Genomic DNA, 16663 nt, shown 5'->3' on the forward strand with positions numbered 1-16663 from the left:
CAAAGACTTGACAGTTCCGGTTCAAATTCCCCCACCCCACCCAGGCAAGGGTAAAATTCTTCAACCCCGGGCACGGACGACAGATGAGGATCTCAGTGGGTCAGCGAAACGTGGTCAAGTGACAGGCTGTGTTCAAAAGGCTGAATAACATTCAAGAAATTCGCAGAAAGTGAAGTTTTCTTTGAAATCGTTGACTATTTCGTGCTTGATCAGTGCACTAAATATGTAATTGATCGGAAAGGCAAAAATTTCACTTGGTTGCTAGAACTGCAAAAAGTTGCCCCAAACACCAAGAGTTGCTCAAAAGTTGCTGAGCACAATCGGGACAGGCCTCAAATCCCCGGTAACTCGAACCATTTTCCATTTCCGGATTCTCAGGTATTCGAATTAGCGGGTTTCAACTGTATTTCATAAGGAAACTAGGAAGGACTTGTAAAAGGGAAGCCAGTTCTCCGCGGCTTGGAACCCAAAATGTGTAGAAAACAGCCTTGAACATGGGAAAAATGAAAATCGTTTGGAAAATGAAAATAGTTTGAAATATTTGTGACCTGATTTGAAAATTTGAAAGCAATGATGATGCTGCAGAATAAAGATAAATAGTTGTGACGCGCTGGTTCTGCAATCCACCCATGAGTGATGATTTTTGGCCTTGACTCAAAATGAACTTTCTTTTAATAATTAGTTGACGTATTGGTGTAGAATGATCCAAAGGTATTCGTTAGAAATCGAAATTAGGTACAGACCACATAAAACCATTATCACTGGAAATAAGAAGAGGCACGTGCGAAGACCAAACTTTCTTAGAAGATGACGTAGTGTTTAAAAATAGCTTGTACCTATTCTTCATAACATCGAGGCTAGGGAAATTCCCTTAATAATGGCGTTCTTCCTCCCTTTTCATTGCGATCAATGCATGGTTTGTTTACAGTGAAGGTGAAATCATCGTTCCTGTATCCTCGGCACGAAATGGAAGAACTAAGTCTTAAGTATATTCTTCTACGTGATCGTGTCGGACACACAGTTGAAAAAAACTTTTTGTCGCTTGGCCTCACCACGAAGTCTACACCAATGCAAGTTTTGCGAGGCGAAATATTAGAAGGTGTTCCTGAGGCTGAACAGCCCACAGACTCAACTAAAGTTGCTGTTATTGGAATTGAACGTAAATCATTACGTCTTGAATGTCCTACGGAGGATATGACTCGACTATCTGAGGAAGAAAGCAGCTTGCTTTTAGCGATTACTTCATCTGAAAAAAGATACGAAACGTATACAGATAGGAAACGTCTGGCATTTGGCCGACAATTGTCACAAGGAAGTGCTGTTTTCGTTGAGGTGAAAGGATTTTCAAAGTTTTTGCCTGGTGTTGTTTGGTATAAAGGTGTATTACCACCCAATCTGGGAACTTGGTTCGGAGTTGAACTCATCGTAAGTACTCGTGCACTATTTAAGTCGTGTTGTTGGCTGTAACAATTTACATTATGTAAGACAGCAGCACAACAGATTTTACGAAATTATCATGAAGATAACATTTTACACCGAGTTAGGCTTGCTTTTTCATCTCGTTAGTATTTCAGTTAACCTGCTCAGACTTACTGAAGTTGATTTTAACTCCTAGAATCTTGTCTTCAATGTCTACCTTCCTAGAAGACTCTAGGACTGAAGGGAAGATTTAAACGCTTTATTCACACTAATTCGGTTTCGCTTTCGTTGTAGGCTCAAGTTTTGATGCGCCTGCGTATAGTTTTGAAAATTAACCTTTCTTGATTTACCAATATGGACAACTTCATGTGACATGGCCTTCCTTTCCAGGATTTATAACTTCAAAGTAAACAATGTTGTCGATTCCTTTGTATGTGTTTTTTATAAAGAACAAAAACAATTCAAAACAAAATTCTTATTGGGTTAAGTTTTTAAGTTATTGGGTTAAGTTTAAGTTTACAATCCTGCTTTCTTGATAGTATGGTGTACATGTATGTTGTAAACTGGATGCTGAACAGTCAGTATAGGATAAAATTTTTTCATTGATTATGATGGCAACCATGGTGGTGATAATGATGATGATAATGATAATGATGAAAGTCATAATGATGGTTATTGATGACAGTTATCTTCAATATTAATGATTATGATCTGTGGTTTAACATATCTAGAAACATCCTGGGTCAGGAACATGTGATGGAACATTTAGAAACCAGCGATACTTTAGCTGTGAGCAAGACTCTGGGGTTTTTGTTGGACTGGACAAATTGACAGCTAGAGAAGGTGAAGATGATTTGAAATCTTCAAAAATTACAAAAAAAGATGAACATATTCAGGCTAAGCTTAAATCAAGTCTTAAGGATTCAATACTGTCATTTTGGAAGGGAAAACAAGAGCAAAGGTCATTTCAAGGAATTGATGGAGTGCTTAAGATTGATGACAGAGTTGTGACATTTATCAAGGATAGTCCAACTAGAGGTACTGTGCGATATATTGGTGAGGAGGAGGATTCAACTGGAAATGTTCAAATAATTGTTGGACTAGAACTGGTAGGTAATCTTAACCTTTGACTTAATTATACATTTCTTTGTGGATATAGAGTACTGCTCAAAAGTGAGTTGACAAATCTACAGCTGACCGATAAATAATGGTAATAGGAGTGTGAGGTCCAATTTGGTCTGTAGTCATTCAAAATCAGACAGTTGCGAAGCTGAAGTCAGATTTGTCAATCTTGAGTATAATTATAGACAGAATCGGACAACACAAAGTCCTGTTACTAATTAATATTAATTATTACAATTTCCAAAAAAAAAAAAATACATTTAAGACAAACAGCTGTGGTAGAAAAAATGTTGAAAGTAGAAAATTTCCTTATGTTAAAAATTTTCCTTTTTCTTTTTGTTGTAAATCAAAGATATGTAGATAAATTGCAATAAATTGATCAAATGAAATGAGTCATCTAGTAAGCCATTATATTTCAACTTTCTTATGTCTATCAGGATGAAAGAGTGGGTGCTGGCTGTGGTAAAAGATTGGGCTCTCTAAAATTTGTTTGTAAGAGAGATCATGCAGCATTTGTACCATTGAAAACTGTCATACCAGAGAAGGACTTTGATGGTTATCCTGAAAAAGCTGTGAGACAAGAAGCTCAGGGAAAGCGGGAGCAAATTCATGAAGATGAAATGTGTGCAAGATCAATGAGCTGTGTTAATGTACTATCAGGTAGACAAATGATTTGATATCTCAGTTGCTTTATAAATTTTTGTTTCACTTAGTCAAGCACACCAGGCATAATGAAGCAGAAAATTGTAATCTGTGAACTGATGTCTCTTTCACTCAGTTCCCTTAAAGCATTTAGATGCTGAGAAATTGTTCTTTTGGCTAAAAAAAAAGAGTGTTTAATTGCAATATGTAATTTTTGCCTTGGAAATTTTGAAACACTCAAGCTTTAGGTGTATGGTGACATGGTGTCCTTAGGTGCCTTTTTTCTTAATTTTCAGGTCTTTTCTAGGTAAAATTATTAGTATGAATGGTGTGTGACAGATTAACATGTAACTTTGCTATTGCTAGGGCCAGAATGAATGCTAGGATGACCAACCTTGTACAAGGCGGTGTACCGTTTTGCGTAACCTTAGTTTTTTCAGTTATAGAGTGTGAAAAAGTTTTACAAATGTGTTAAAAAGTGTATGGTTGCAAACCTTCTTTCGCTCCATGATGGGCCAAGGGGAACATATTCACAACTGAAGATATCCTGTAGGTTAAAAACAATTTATAGATGTGTTTTAATTATGTTTCACAGTAAAATGTTTTGTTTGTGATGTTTTCAGCATCCATTACAGTTGTATTAGCATTTTCTTAAGGAGAAATCCCACCTGATTTTCTCTTTTTTGCCCAATTTTTAACCCTTTAACTCCCAGAAGTGATTGACATAAAACTTCTCCTTACAATATCCATACATTATTCAGCAAACAGATGATGAGAATATTCAAACTTATCAGGTAGAAGCTGCTATCTTGATCTAGCACCAAGTTCTCATAACTAATTTACTAGGAAATGTATAGCAGCTTGAGTGGAGAATTAACAATCAGATCTTGGGAGTTAAAGGTCTAATGGAAAGCAGTTGTTAGGGCTTCCAGTTAATCTTGTGCTACTGGAAGCCATAAATTAAATACAAGGCAAAATGACGGAGAAATATCTCATTATTCAAAAAAGTGCTAAAATTTATTGTTTGGATTAATTCACCATGTTGGAAAGGTTGTTTCCATCACTTTAGGCTAATAAAATCACGCAGCATAGTGTTGAAAATTTTGAAAGTTAAATAATTATCCCTTTAACCCCTAAGAGTGACTACCCTCTAATTTCTCCCAACAGTATAACCCCTGCATCACATAGTAAGGTCACTTTGAGTCTCCATTATTTTTGGAACTAATTACGGTATTCCTTGGAATATACAGTATTTATTTGAGCTCCAAAAGGTCTCCTTTTATCAGGATAAAAGGAAAGGTGTAACAACTTATCACAGACTTCAGCACAAACTCATGAATTCAAATTGAAAGGTTTGTACCTTGCTGCATGCCTACTGTCATTTTCACATTCCCACACAGATCAGTGATCTTGTCAGCCCATGGAAAGAAAAAAAGTTTGCAAACATACGACTTAAGAAGAATTTGCAACATTTTTTTTGACTCTACATTTCTTACAATAGCAATAAAGATCGAGGCACCACAGAACTTGCCACTTGAGGACCTGGTACACGGTTGGCTAATCCATCATTCATTTGGAAATTGGAAAGGCATCTAGAGATACTTTTATCATTGTAGTGTCTAGAACAGATAACTTGAAGCATTGTGGTGAGGTAAACATAGTGGATTAATTTTGTATCTTTATCTTAGGTGCTAGTACAGAATCTGTCAAAAAACTAAGAAGAACAAATTCAATGACCTCAGCTGAAACAGAACTCATAATGGCAGCTGGAGAATCCAGCAAAACCAATCTACAGGATTTTATGGAGAAACAACGTCAAATGCTCAAGGAGTTTGAGGGTAAAAACCTGCCTGACAATCAAGTTAATGATGTCAACATGCATGATGAAGAAAGGACAGACAGTGCCGAAAATTTTCACTTTAAAGAAGATCATTTTAAAAACACTCTCCAAGACAGGTCTGTTAATGATGGGAATAAGATAATTACAGTGCAGCCTGGTTTGTCAAATGGTGACCGTAATTATACCAATTGTAACTATCAAAACACTACTCAGGAATATGATGACTTCGTAAACATTGAAAAGGATGAAACCTGGATTAGAAAATCCGAAAGACAAGGTAAGTGTGAAGTACATGATACTATACAGCTTTTTACACAAAAATCCCATTTGAAAAACTGTATATTCATATTATTGAGAAATATAATTATGTTTGCTTTGTTCTTACACACTGATCATAACACAAAACAATCTTGACCATATGACATTAATTAACACAAAATCTACAAACAACATCACTTTGATTTTGAGACAAGAAATTATAATTACTGGACCTTCATATCACCTAAATGCCTCTAAGATCTACAGTTGTTGTCTTATTTATAGTCCATTTTTGGCATAGGTTCATATAAATTAAATGGAACTCAAATACTAATGATGAACTACCAATCAACACTGCATCCACAGATTCATACTCTCCATTCTGTGTCAGCACATGCAACAGAATTACTGACTTATACTAATTTAACAACTTGACCCCCTATTAAAGCAATGTTACATGCAGAACCATTTTGAAATTTTGGAAAAACTTGAAATATACTTACTGCATCCCATCTCATTACCAATTTCAAAATTTTCAAGCCATGCTAACTTTGAATTAATTCTCAAACACAGTGTCTACAAAGAGAAGGAAATTTAGGGTTTATCGTCACTGGAAATAATTTGTTCACTCTCCAATGGAGAACCTGTTCAGTTAGTCTGTTGCCTCATAGACATCAATTCATAAGTTACATTATTTTAGAACCACTGTCCTCATAACCATAAGTGTCCTATTGTTGGTAGCAAGTTAACTTAACAAATAGAGAAGCCTTGACTGTGCTCTGTTCTGTTATAAAGCATGCAGGAAGCGGCTAGAGCATGAGAGAAGTGTAGGGAGAAACACAAGACGAGTCGAGTGTTTCTCCCCACTTCTTGAGTGCTCTAGCCGCTTCCTGCGTGCTTTATAACAGAACAGAGCACAGTCAAGGCTTATCTATTTGTTTTATAATAAAGAATCTGTCAAATTCCCCATGCATTACTTTCAATTTTCAAAACAAACTTTATTTCCAAAGTGAACAACAGTGTCGTCAGCATGCTCTATACTCTCATAGAGCAAGCTACAATAAGCCAATCAGAATCCCTGTTAGAATGGTTCAAATAATCTGATTGGCTCTACAAGACAAAAGCTGTCAAAAGTGTCAAACCATCAAAGTTCACAATCTGCTTACAAACTAAAATAGTTCGGCAGGTCGATTTTAACGCTTTTGCCTGAAGTCTTTAATACAGAATCTTCAAGTGAAATGTTCAGTGAACTTCAGCCGAATTATGGCTCATAAAAAACAGACAAGTTTTTTCACATGACAAGGTAGAAAACAAACTGTTCAAGGCGAGTGTTTTTTAAATGAACGACAGCTGAATTCACCGAAACATGAAGATCGCTCGGGATGACAGTGCCACAAAACTCGGCTGCAGTGACTGAAGTGACTTTCTACTCAACGTATTGGAAAGAATATCAGATCGAGCTCTTATTTTTTCACTTGAAGGCTGGCCGATGTAGTTTCTGAGGCTTGCTTTATTGTAATGACTGGAGACCGCCGTGCTAAGCGAGCCGTGATGGACTTCAGCATGATCATATTTGCTCAGACACTGTCATGATTAGTATGAATTTTAACAGTTATGTCGATCAGTTTGATTATATTTTTCATAATTTCTGTTTTGTTCTGTTTTGTTTTTGAACTCTGAACTCTATATACTATACGAGTGTTAGCTATGTTTGATTTTTATTACCGTACGTAAGCTTGCAATCTAACTGAGTGTGAAAATCCTTAAAACTTGGAATGTCTATTTTGTTTTTCCTTTGAGGATTTTCGTATCTGCTCATGTTTTAATAATGTAAATTACGGCGCCTGATATGTTTACAAACCTTTGTTTGGTTCTTCTGTTGCTACTTGCCAGCTTGCTTGTTCCAAAATTTCACTTTCAATTATCGGAAAAAAGCTTAAAAGAAGTCCCGGAAAAGGTCGAAGATAGTACAATTTGGCAGATGGCGTGACAGCTTTAGCTCAGTTCTATGCTCTATACCTTCATAGAGCACGCTCTTTCAACCAATGACAGTGTGCGTTATATCTGAACTTTATTATAAATTAAGGTAATTCCTCAGGAAAAAAAGTTATAGACCAGTTTTTTTAAACTTTCCTTTAATGTTCCCTACCAATGTCTGTTTCAAATAATACAATAAAAAAGATGGGACACTGTGCTTGTTTAAGAGATATGATGGGCATAACTTACCCCATTAATGCCAATACTGAAACTAATGGTGTGCATTATTTCATTGATACATGGTACATCTTGTGGTGCCTGAAAGCAAGGGTTTAGAAAATAACACTTAAAAAAAAGGAAAAACATTTGATTGGTAGAAAGTCTCTAGGGTAACATAGAGCAATTTTGACACATCATTTGTGGAAAAATCACTCAATTTTAAATGACATTGGCTCTAAATGCTCCTCAAGTCATTGCTTTCAGGGTCATAATTTGCATCATTGAGTAATGGGCTTAGTGCATGTGTTTAGCTGAATCTTTTTTCCCTTTGATCAATTTTTTTTATCTGTGCTTTTCCAAGGGGGTAATTTCTTCACCAAAACTATGTAGTTAAAAATATAGGTCAACCTACTGGTTCATGAACTGAAGACCATTGTACCTTTTTACCTGGTCCATTGATTAGAAAACAATATTGTGTTCTTGGAATGCAGGCGCACTCATTTACCTGATTACATTATTTGTATGTGCAGTATAGGAATTGTGTAATACATTACTGAGGAATCACCTTAAGTGTTATTCCTTAATAAATTTTGAGTATATTATGGTTTAAGATTAATTTATGGCTAGACAATATCAACCTTCATGTACACATACTTTAATCTTAGAATTCTTAAGCAAAGGAAATGCAAATCAACCTCATTTGGCATGCTGTTTGTTTTATCCTCTTAGTGTAAAAATATGGGATAAATAATGTCCTTTAGGGAGAAGATACTTTTAAGTTGAAAAAGAAGTATCCATTTCAGATGACCATAATTTCTTATAATGATTTCCTTGGACAGAAGAATGTAAGGAACATGTACAACCTGCCACACATTTAACTTCTCACCGATCACCAAAATCTAAAGATGAAGTGAAGCAGTTAGAGCAAGGAGCATGTAGGACTAATGGATCTGTGATAACAGCCAAATATGTCTCGAATAGAAAGTCAAGTGAAATTGAAGAAGCTATGGAAGTGGATGTGGAAAAGGGAATGTCTTCCAAAGACCCTTCAGAAAAGCCATATGCACATTCGCATACATCCACATTGCCCAGAGATGATTTGGCAGTTAACACTGGAACTGGTTGGTACTCAATTTATATTTTTGTTAATTTTTGGAATTAATTGAATGTTACCACAGTCAAACCTGTATTAAGGGTTGGTTTACAAAGTCTCAAATTTCTTGAACATTGTAATTTTCATCTTTTTTAAGCAGTCATGGTCACCCATTACCAATGAGCCCCAATGGCCTTTTTGTATTGCTTCTTACCTGTGTTGAATGGTCGCTCAAAGTGGGACCACTCAAATAAAACTAAGAATAATCTTTCAAGAAAAATGTAATCCATGTTTATCTCTGTTAAAACAATTAGTAGTATTTTTGTGGAAGTTTTTTGTAGAATCAGTGGTCAATTGCAGAATGAAATGGAGTTTTATACAATACCCTTACCTGTGGAACCTGTATCAAGTGGTCAACCTGTATTATGTAGTCACCCTGCTATTCCCTTTGGGTGACTGTTTAATACAGGTTCCACTGTGTTATGCATGTCTGTTATAGAACATTGAATGAGAGTGCATGTACTGAAGTGATGCAGGTGACTGCTCCCCCTAATAAAGAAGAATCACGAGATGTCTCAAGTCATCTTCAGAACTAACCTGTTTAGACCATTTGGGCTTGAATTTTTCTCCCCTATTCAGCATATTTTATTTTCCCTTTGATCTTCTCAAGTCAAAGGATACAAGGGGACCTGGCACAATACTTTCTATTTTTATTAAGTATTGATATGTTTCTTAGCTACTGCTAAAATAAATTTAAAGAATGGTGAGAAAATGCATAACTCAGAGAGCTTTTAGGAACTAAAGCAAGTGGGGACCCACTCTTATGGTGCTAAACAACACAAATGAGATGTGCACAGAAAACAAAAAACATAAAAAAAACCCACATCCTTGCCTCTGCCTTTAGGCTTGACTAGACCTATACATTTTTTATCCTAAGTGAAATTTTGGTGAAGCTTGTAAAGCGAGAAAGGTTGTAGTAGGATGTAGGTGTGCTTTTTGTATGAGAAAGTGCATCACAACTGTAAGTTTAAAGGTAAAATCTGTACTTCAGCTAAGGGCCCACCCAGCAGGAGCTTCTCCCAGTTTCCTTCGCGTGAAGTGACTAGCAGCAGCACTTCTCCTCCTGGGCTGGGATGTTAGCCGAAGGCAAAGCTACCCCTCTCCCCACTCCCTCCTTCCCCCCAAATTTTATCAAGTTTCCTTTACAATTTTCTGTTTACTTCTGGATGAAGAGAGGCACCATGAGAATAAAGTTGTCTGCCCAAGATCACAACATGTTGGGCCAGGGGCCTGTTTCTTGAAATTCCTGCTAACTTACCAGGCCTGAAGCCATATTTTAAAATCAAAAGTAAAAGAATAGAGAAGCAGGCTCTGACATCCTAACCAGTCCACTTTGTTTCTTTAGCTGACAGTTATATACTTTTGAAACTCCCATCTTGAATGAAAACAGAACAGTTTTTTGGGCCCACTTACATTTAGTTACTAGGACCTTCAAGACACAGGCCTCAAGTCTCAAACCCAGACCTCTTGCTTGTCCCAGAATCCAGCACAGTAACCTTTAAGGCCAACATGGCCACTATCACAACTATAATGAGGCTTGAATTGTCAATAGTTTGCAACCAGTTAAGCATTATTTGGCTAATGACCTGTAATTGTTTTAATAGTGAAAGTTTTCCTGCAGGTGGCAACGGCATCATGTCAGTTGATAACCGATATGGTTTGGAGGTTGAATCTATGGTAGAGGTTCCTATGGCTGATGGTGTTCGAAGATATGGTGTCATCCGCTGGATAGGAAATATTCCACAAGTGAAGGAAAAGCTGGTAGTAGGTCTGGAATTGGTGAGTGAGATTTATCAGGCTTAGACAGGGTAAAAAATTATGGTAACCCACATGATAGAGCTTATTTTTTAGCACTTAATTATTGTATCACCAACATTTATCTACACTTTCTTCCTTTGAAGGAAGAAGAGGAGTCTGCATGTTCAGATGGGACTTTTCATACAGAGAGATATTTCACCTGCCCAGCAGGAAGAGGTTTCTTTGTTTTATTGGAGAATTGCCGACCAGATTCCCGCTTTGCTAACTCACCAACCGCTGATGTCAGTTTAAATGCTGAAAAAGGTAAACAAGCCAAATTTGAAAACTGTACAGAGAATGGTGGCAAATGTGACACATTCAACACTACTCACCACTGTGAAACTTCCAATCATGCATTACACAATTTTTTTTATTTTTTTTATTTTTATTTATTTTTCCATGGGCAGATATTTATTTATTTATTTCTTAATTTTAATTTTTTTCTATATTATACTTACATATGTTCTTACTCTATACTTACTTCTTACACGATGCTTACACTACATTAACTTGCACTACTTATAATACATATATATTAGTAAGTATTATTATTATTGTAATATATGTATTGTAAGTAGTGCAAGTTAATGTAGTGTAAGCATCGTGTAAGAAGTAAGTATAGTGAAAGTACATATGTAAGTATAATACATAGAAAAAAATAAAAATGATGGGCAGATATTGCAGATATTGAATATTTTTCTGGAGATGCACAGAAAAAGGTTGTTATCATTTAATTGATTCTCTTGAAACAAAGTTTTTTATCACCAGTTCAGTTCTTGAGTACTTTTCAACAGCAACATATCTAGCTCAAATGATATCAATAAAAATTTGCCCTTGTACAACTTGTTTTGATAATTTTTTTTGTACCCTGTGGTTTCTTGTCTCTATCTATGTCTTTTACCACCTCTCCTTTAAGGTTACTTCTTAAAGGAGATGTATCCTCCAGAAACCGTGTAACCTTTATCTCATTCTTCATGAATATACATGTAGATGAAATTGTGTAATTGACTGCCTTTTGATTTCCAGAAAGTGACAAAACATCCTGAAAATAGTCTTCAAATGAGCTAAGAATGCCTCTATGGGGGCTGCCATTTTCATCATGCAAGGAAACCTGTTTGATGAAAATAACAGTTTTTGCAATAATCTGAGCAGCAGTTGTTTGTGAACTGGGTGATGTGGCTTTGTGTCTGTAGCTCTTTACTGATTGATAACAATTTCAAAAAGATAAGTTTATTGAGTTACTGTATTTTAATTATTTTTTACCATAATTTTAAATGAACAAATAATTGACTGTTTTCAGACTTTGGATCTGAGCCTTCTCCAGAAATCCCAGGCGTAACCATGCCTCCCAAAACTCTTGAGGATAATCACCGTGGGCAGATGCGTGGTCTCCAAGGTCACCATAACTCGTGCTACCTTGATGCCACACTTTTCAGTATGTTTGCATTCACAAGTGTGTTTGACACCTTGCTGCATCGTCTCAAAAAAGATGATGATTTGGAGGAATATGATAAAGTGCAGAGTGTGCTAAGAAACTTGATTGTCAATCCTCTCAGAGTGTACGTAATGGCATTATAATTTAATGAACAGTTAGTACATGGGGAAGTTTATCAGGAAGAGGGGAATAAATTACATGTTACACACTGTTACACTGGATCCTTTTAGCAAATAGGGTGGAACCTACGTTGAGCAGCCACCCAGGAACTGTTTGATTGTCTGGCTGACACTGGTTGTCAATTTAAATTTTTTGCACATGCAATTATAGCAGTTACTTATAGAACTTACCATAATGCAGGTTCGTTTTACCGGCAACATAGTGTTGGTATCTTTCACATTTATGTTGCATTTTTGGTACAGATTTCATTTGAGTGTCATTTCAGATTCTTGAGGATAAATATCTCAATGTTGAATATTATGTTATTGCAGGAAAGGTTTTGTTCGTGCAGATCGCCTTCTTACACTGAGACAACTTCTTGACCAGCTCAGTTCCACAGCAGGCCTAATAAATGAAGAAAAAGGTGATTTGAAAACCTTGAAATTGCACATAAAAACTACCTAGTAGAACAGTGTATTAAATTTACAAACCAGACTGTTTTTGTGAACTCTTGAATGTCTACTCCCTTTTTCTTACATCAGCAGTTTCAAAATTACTCAATTCTTTCTCTAGTTCCGGAAAAAGGGATGATTTTTTACAGCCTGGAATGCTTTCAGTTTATAGTAATGTGCTGGTTTCCTCCTGCCCGCCCTGCGTATTTTCATCTGTTAAATGACCCATTCTATTCAGTGGTCTTTAACATTCGTTGGCAGTTGTTACCGAAATGTCTCCGAACAGGTCATCTTTTGTGAGCCGATTGAACCTTCAAAGCAAGATGTTAGCTAGTCAAACTTAGAACAACAAGTCAACGAAGATCCACTGTCTTTGTTGTTATATTATCCTTGATCAAGGCTCCACTCAACAGCTGAGCGCAAACTTGACCCAAACTATTTTTGATGTTGTTCTTGTAATTTTTCAGACCCAGAAGAATTTTTAAACTCTCTCCTGCAACAAGTATTAAAAGCGGACCCATTTCTTCACTTGAAGTAAGTTATTTTTAAATACGTTTTGTGCACTTCGTATCGTGTATAATTGGGGTTTTGCTCAAGCGCAAATATAACCTTGCTGTATGGATTTCACAGGCCCCGAGATGTGCAAGAGAAGAAAGGTGAAGGAGCGTTCTTGTACCAGATCATAACTGACAAGGATGAGTCGGTGAAAATTGCTCAGGTTCAAACTATGTTGGAGCAGTCTTTTATCTCAGCGGATCTCATACTATCTGAGGTAAGTGGGACGTGTGTTGATGCAAATATTTTCTTGACGACGCAGCAATTTCTAATTAACACGCTGCATTTTCGCTAATAACCTTTGTAAGTCTTAGGTGATATTGTGAACAGCTTTACTCCCAGACATGATCAGAGCACTATTTTTCCATGCACTATATAATACATTTTCAGGCACGAAGGTGCTTCAAGCACAGAGATGATGTGCTAGGGAAATGTCAACAAAGCGATATTGTGTAATTGAACACCAAATTCTCAACGGTACGTTTACTAGAAATGTATGGCAGACAGTGCAGAGAATTGATATTTAGATCTGGGAGGGATGGGATTAAATAAAAGCGGAACTACGTCACTTTTTTGCCTTTCGCATTTCATTTCCAAGTTTCGCCATTGTAATCCTCACATGAATCAACCTTCTTGGACAAGAGTATGACATAGTTGTTTTTTTTTTACAGGTACCATCGTGTTTGATTCTTCAGATGCCTCGGTTTGGTAACAGATACAAAATGTACGACATGATTCTACCCAATCTGGAACTTGACGTCACTCACATCGTCGAAAATGGTGCGTGCAACAGGGTTCTTACCTCCATTTTGTCTGAGTCACCATTTGACGACCTAACATCATGTGCAAGGGTCGCTACATAAAAGAAAAAGGGGGAAAAGAATGCTTTGTGTTACAATATGAAATAATTTTTGCGCCTGTTAAAATGAGGAATTTGGTTGGGAAAACGCCCGAGCAACAATAATTTATTATGCAGGTTATCTTAGTTTTACTTTTCTCACTAATGCAGGCGAACATGGAAAGCTGATAATCAATTTCCAGGGCCAAAATAGACAAATCACTAAGAATCACAAGGATAAAATCAAATAGATTGCAATTTTTTTCCCTCCGGCATAGATAACCTTAACACTCTTTGATTTTAGAACTTTCCAGAAATCCAGTATCCAAATAGGAAATCCTTTCAACTAAATCGCGTTCATCCCATTTTTGTCTCCAATTGCGCGTTGACTTCAGTTCTGTGATTTACAACGTCACATGACTTCATTATGTGACTTCGTCATGAAAAGAGCTTGTTGTTAACGAAGATCGTTATGTTCCCAGTTCCCCGCGAATGTACCATGTGTGGCTCTGACGTTGCTCAATATGAGTGCAAGAAGTGCTATCAAAAAGGTCTCCTGAAAGACGGACCCGGAATAGCGAGCTACTGTAAAGGATGCCATGAGAAAGTTCACGGTCATCGAAACCGTCAGGATCATAACCCAAAGCCGATACTTCTACCTCGAGTGTACGGTTACTACAGTGACCAAAAGAAAACAGGCGAAAGGCAGATAACATTCCTCAAACAGAAAATGGATCTCTTTGCTGTTGTCTGTATCGAGACTAGTCATTACGTGGCATTTGTTAAGTGTGGTATGGATGAAAACGCCCCCTGGTGCTTCTTTGACAGTATGGCGGACAGGAAAGGTGAGTCAGCTAATAACTGGCGATGTTGGTCACCCCTTCACTTTTTGTTTGCGTTTTGTTTGTTTATAAAGGCAAGGAAAGTTCATAAAAATCATCAGAAATTCAAGACAGGTCACGACGAGACAGAAATTATGAGAAGTTATGCTTATTGTGCTTATCAGTATCATTCGGCTGAAATTCTGCTTTTATTTGTTCTCATCTCCTAATTACTTTCCTTTTTTAATTATTATTTTCGTTTTCACGGTTGTGTAATAGTCACATCGTAATCGATTTGTAAGGTCTCTAGGGTACAAAATTCAAAATCAAAATCCTAATATTTCTATCCTTCATATGTTATCTGAATCCTTCAAGGTCCCGCCGGTCTTTCTTTAACTACCCGTTTCTGTTTTACTTAAAGGTTTTCAATCTCGGTTAATTTTATATTTAGGATATTCGATTTGGATATTTTACGTTTTTGGAAGCATGGCATCCTATCATGAGGGCTTAAAGATGATCGGGTCGGTTGAGTTCTCTTCAAAATTAAAATAGCTTTGGGTTTACTTGTGACAGGATTTGAAGATTTTTTCCAAGAAAAAGCTCTTGAGTTGGGTGTTGTAGATCAAACAATTACGTGCAAATAGCTTTATGGATACTAGATGCGCTTATAACGTCCTAACTCATTTACTCCGTTTTTTTGTTGCCTTGCTTTTCAGGAGAAAGAAATGGTTACAATATCCCTGCTGTGACGCCTTGTCCTGAAGCGCTGGAATGGCTCTCCAAAACCCCCGAAGAAATCATTGCAGCAAAGGAGAGAGGCGAGATGCCTGAAAAAGTACGTCGTCTACTAGGAGATGGATATCTGTGTATGTACCAGAACTTGGACATGACTATGTATAAATAAATCTGGAGACATACCAGTGGCTACGTCTCCAACACGTTCGAATTACGTCGTTCATTCGAGGATTCACTGCTTCTTAAGTAGGAAGTCAAGTTAACTACACCGCATGCAATGCACGTGTAAAATACTTGGGAAAGTGCCTCTCACTAGGTTATGTATTAGTATTTGGGAGAGAAATGTATATAAGGAAAAATTAAAAAAGTGATTTTTTTCAGGCGTATGCCTATAATTTGTAAACTTATTTTTTAGCCTCGCTCGCATTTCTGTTATGCGTCATGAGCAAAGTTCATTGACACTAAAATGATGGAAAAATTGATAGTTGCATGTAAAGCAGAAGAGAATCATTCAAAATGAAAAACCAAAATTGAGAGCGATTTATCCATCACTTAGAAAGTAAGCAAAATCAAAATCTTGTCATGTTAAGTACATAGAACTTAACTGCTTTAAGTTTCATTTCACTTAAGTCGAATACAATACGAACAGTAGAATTTGTACAGTTACAGTGAACTCAAAGATTGATAGACATAAATTTTGTAAGCTTGTGATGTCTAACGAAACTATGTTAAGAGTGAAAGGGTTTTGTAGACGCGTAAAAATTATACTGTGCAGGTAGAGGTTTACGCGACGGGGAGGGGGGGAGGGGTGAAACGGGTTGAAGGATGGGAGGTTAAAATGTGGACAACTTTACATGGAGTATAAGTGCTCAGTTAGTTTAGTCTAGGCTCTTAAAAGAGTATAGTTAATTCAATTTTTACGAAAACTTCTGTAGCGTTTGGTTCAATTCCTTGATATATGGTTAGCTTTTGTTATAATCCGCGTTTGGGTAGTACTCTTGTACTTCCATTTGTATTCAGAAAAAATTCAGAAACATTAAATAAATTTATTTGCATTACTTTACATTGTATTTCCCTTTTGATCTCCATCATCTTGCCGTTGTGGCTGCTGCGAAGATTCATATTTCAGAAGTAATCTGGCGATCGACACAATTCTTGAAACTGTTTGGAAATGCATTTTTGTATTAATGCACTTCTTCTTACAGGTTTCTCGCAAAGTTTGAATAACCCGTCACAATTTA

At 36.6% G+C, this 16663-nt stretch overlaps 1 protein-coding gene across 1 annotated transcript; it reads left to right on the forward strand.

Moving 5' to 3' along the window:
- The first annotated feature begins 870 nt into the window (after positions 1 to 870).
- LOC131772404 (ubiquitin carboxyl-terminal hydrolase CYLD-like) lies at positions 871 to 16485 on the forward strand. The gene is made up of 14 exons (XM_059088293.2): positions 871 to 1425; positions 2151 to 2528; positions 2979 to 3201; positions 4872 to 5300; positions 8317 to 8598; positions 10252 to 10409; positions 10532 to 10691; positions 11728 to 11986; positions 12354 to 12445; positions 12941 to 13007; positions 13104 to 13245; positions 13700 to 13808; positions 14349 to 14711; positions 15404 to 16485. The coding sequence occupies exons 1-14, from the start codon at positions 910 to 912 to the stop codon at positions 15589 to 15591; spliced, it is 3366 nt and encodes a 1121-aa protein (XP_058944276.2). The 5' UTR covers positions 871 to 909; the 3' UTR covers positions 15592 to 16485.
- Positions 16486 to 16663: the final 178 nt, after the last annotated feature.

The sequence above is a fragment of the Pocillopora verrucosa genome, chromosome 3 (genome assembly GCF_036669915.1).
Source record: "Pocillopora verrucosa isolate sample1 chromosome 3, ASM3666991v2, whole genome shotgun sequence".
In the NCBI taxonomy this organism is placed as follows: Eukaryota; Metazoa; Cnidaria; class Anthozoa; order Scleractinia; family Pocilloporidae; genus Pocillopora; species Pocillopora verrucosa.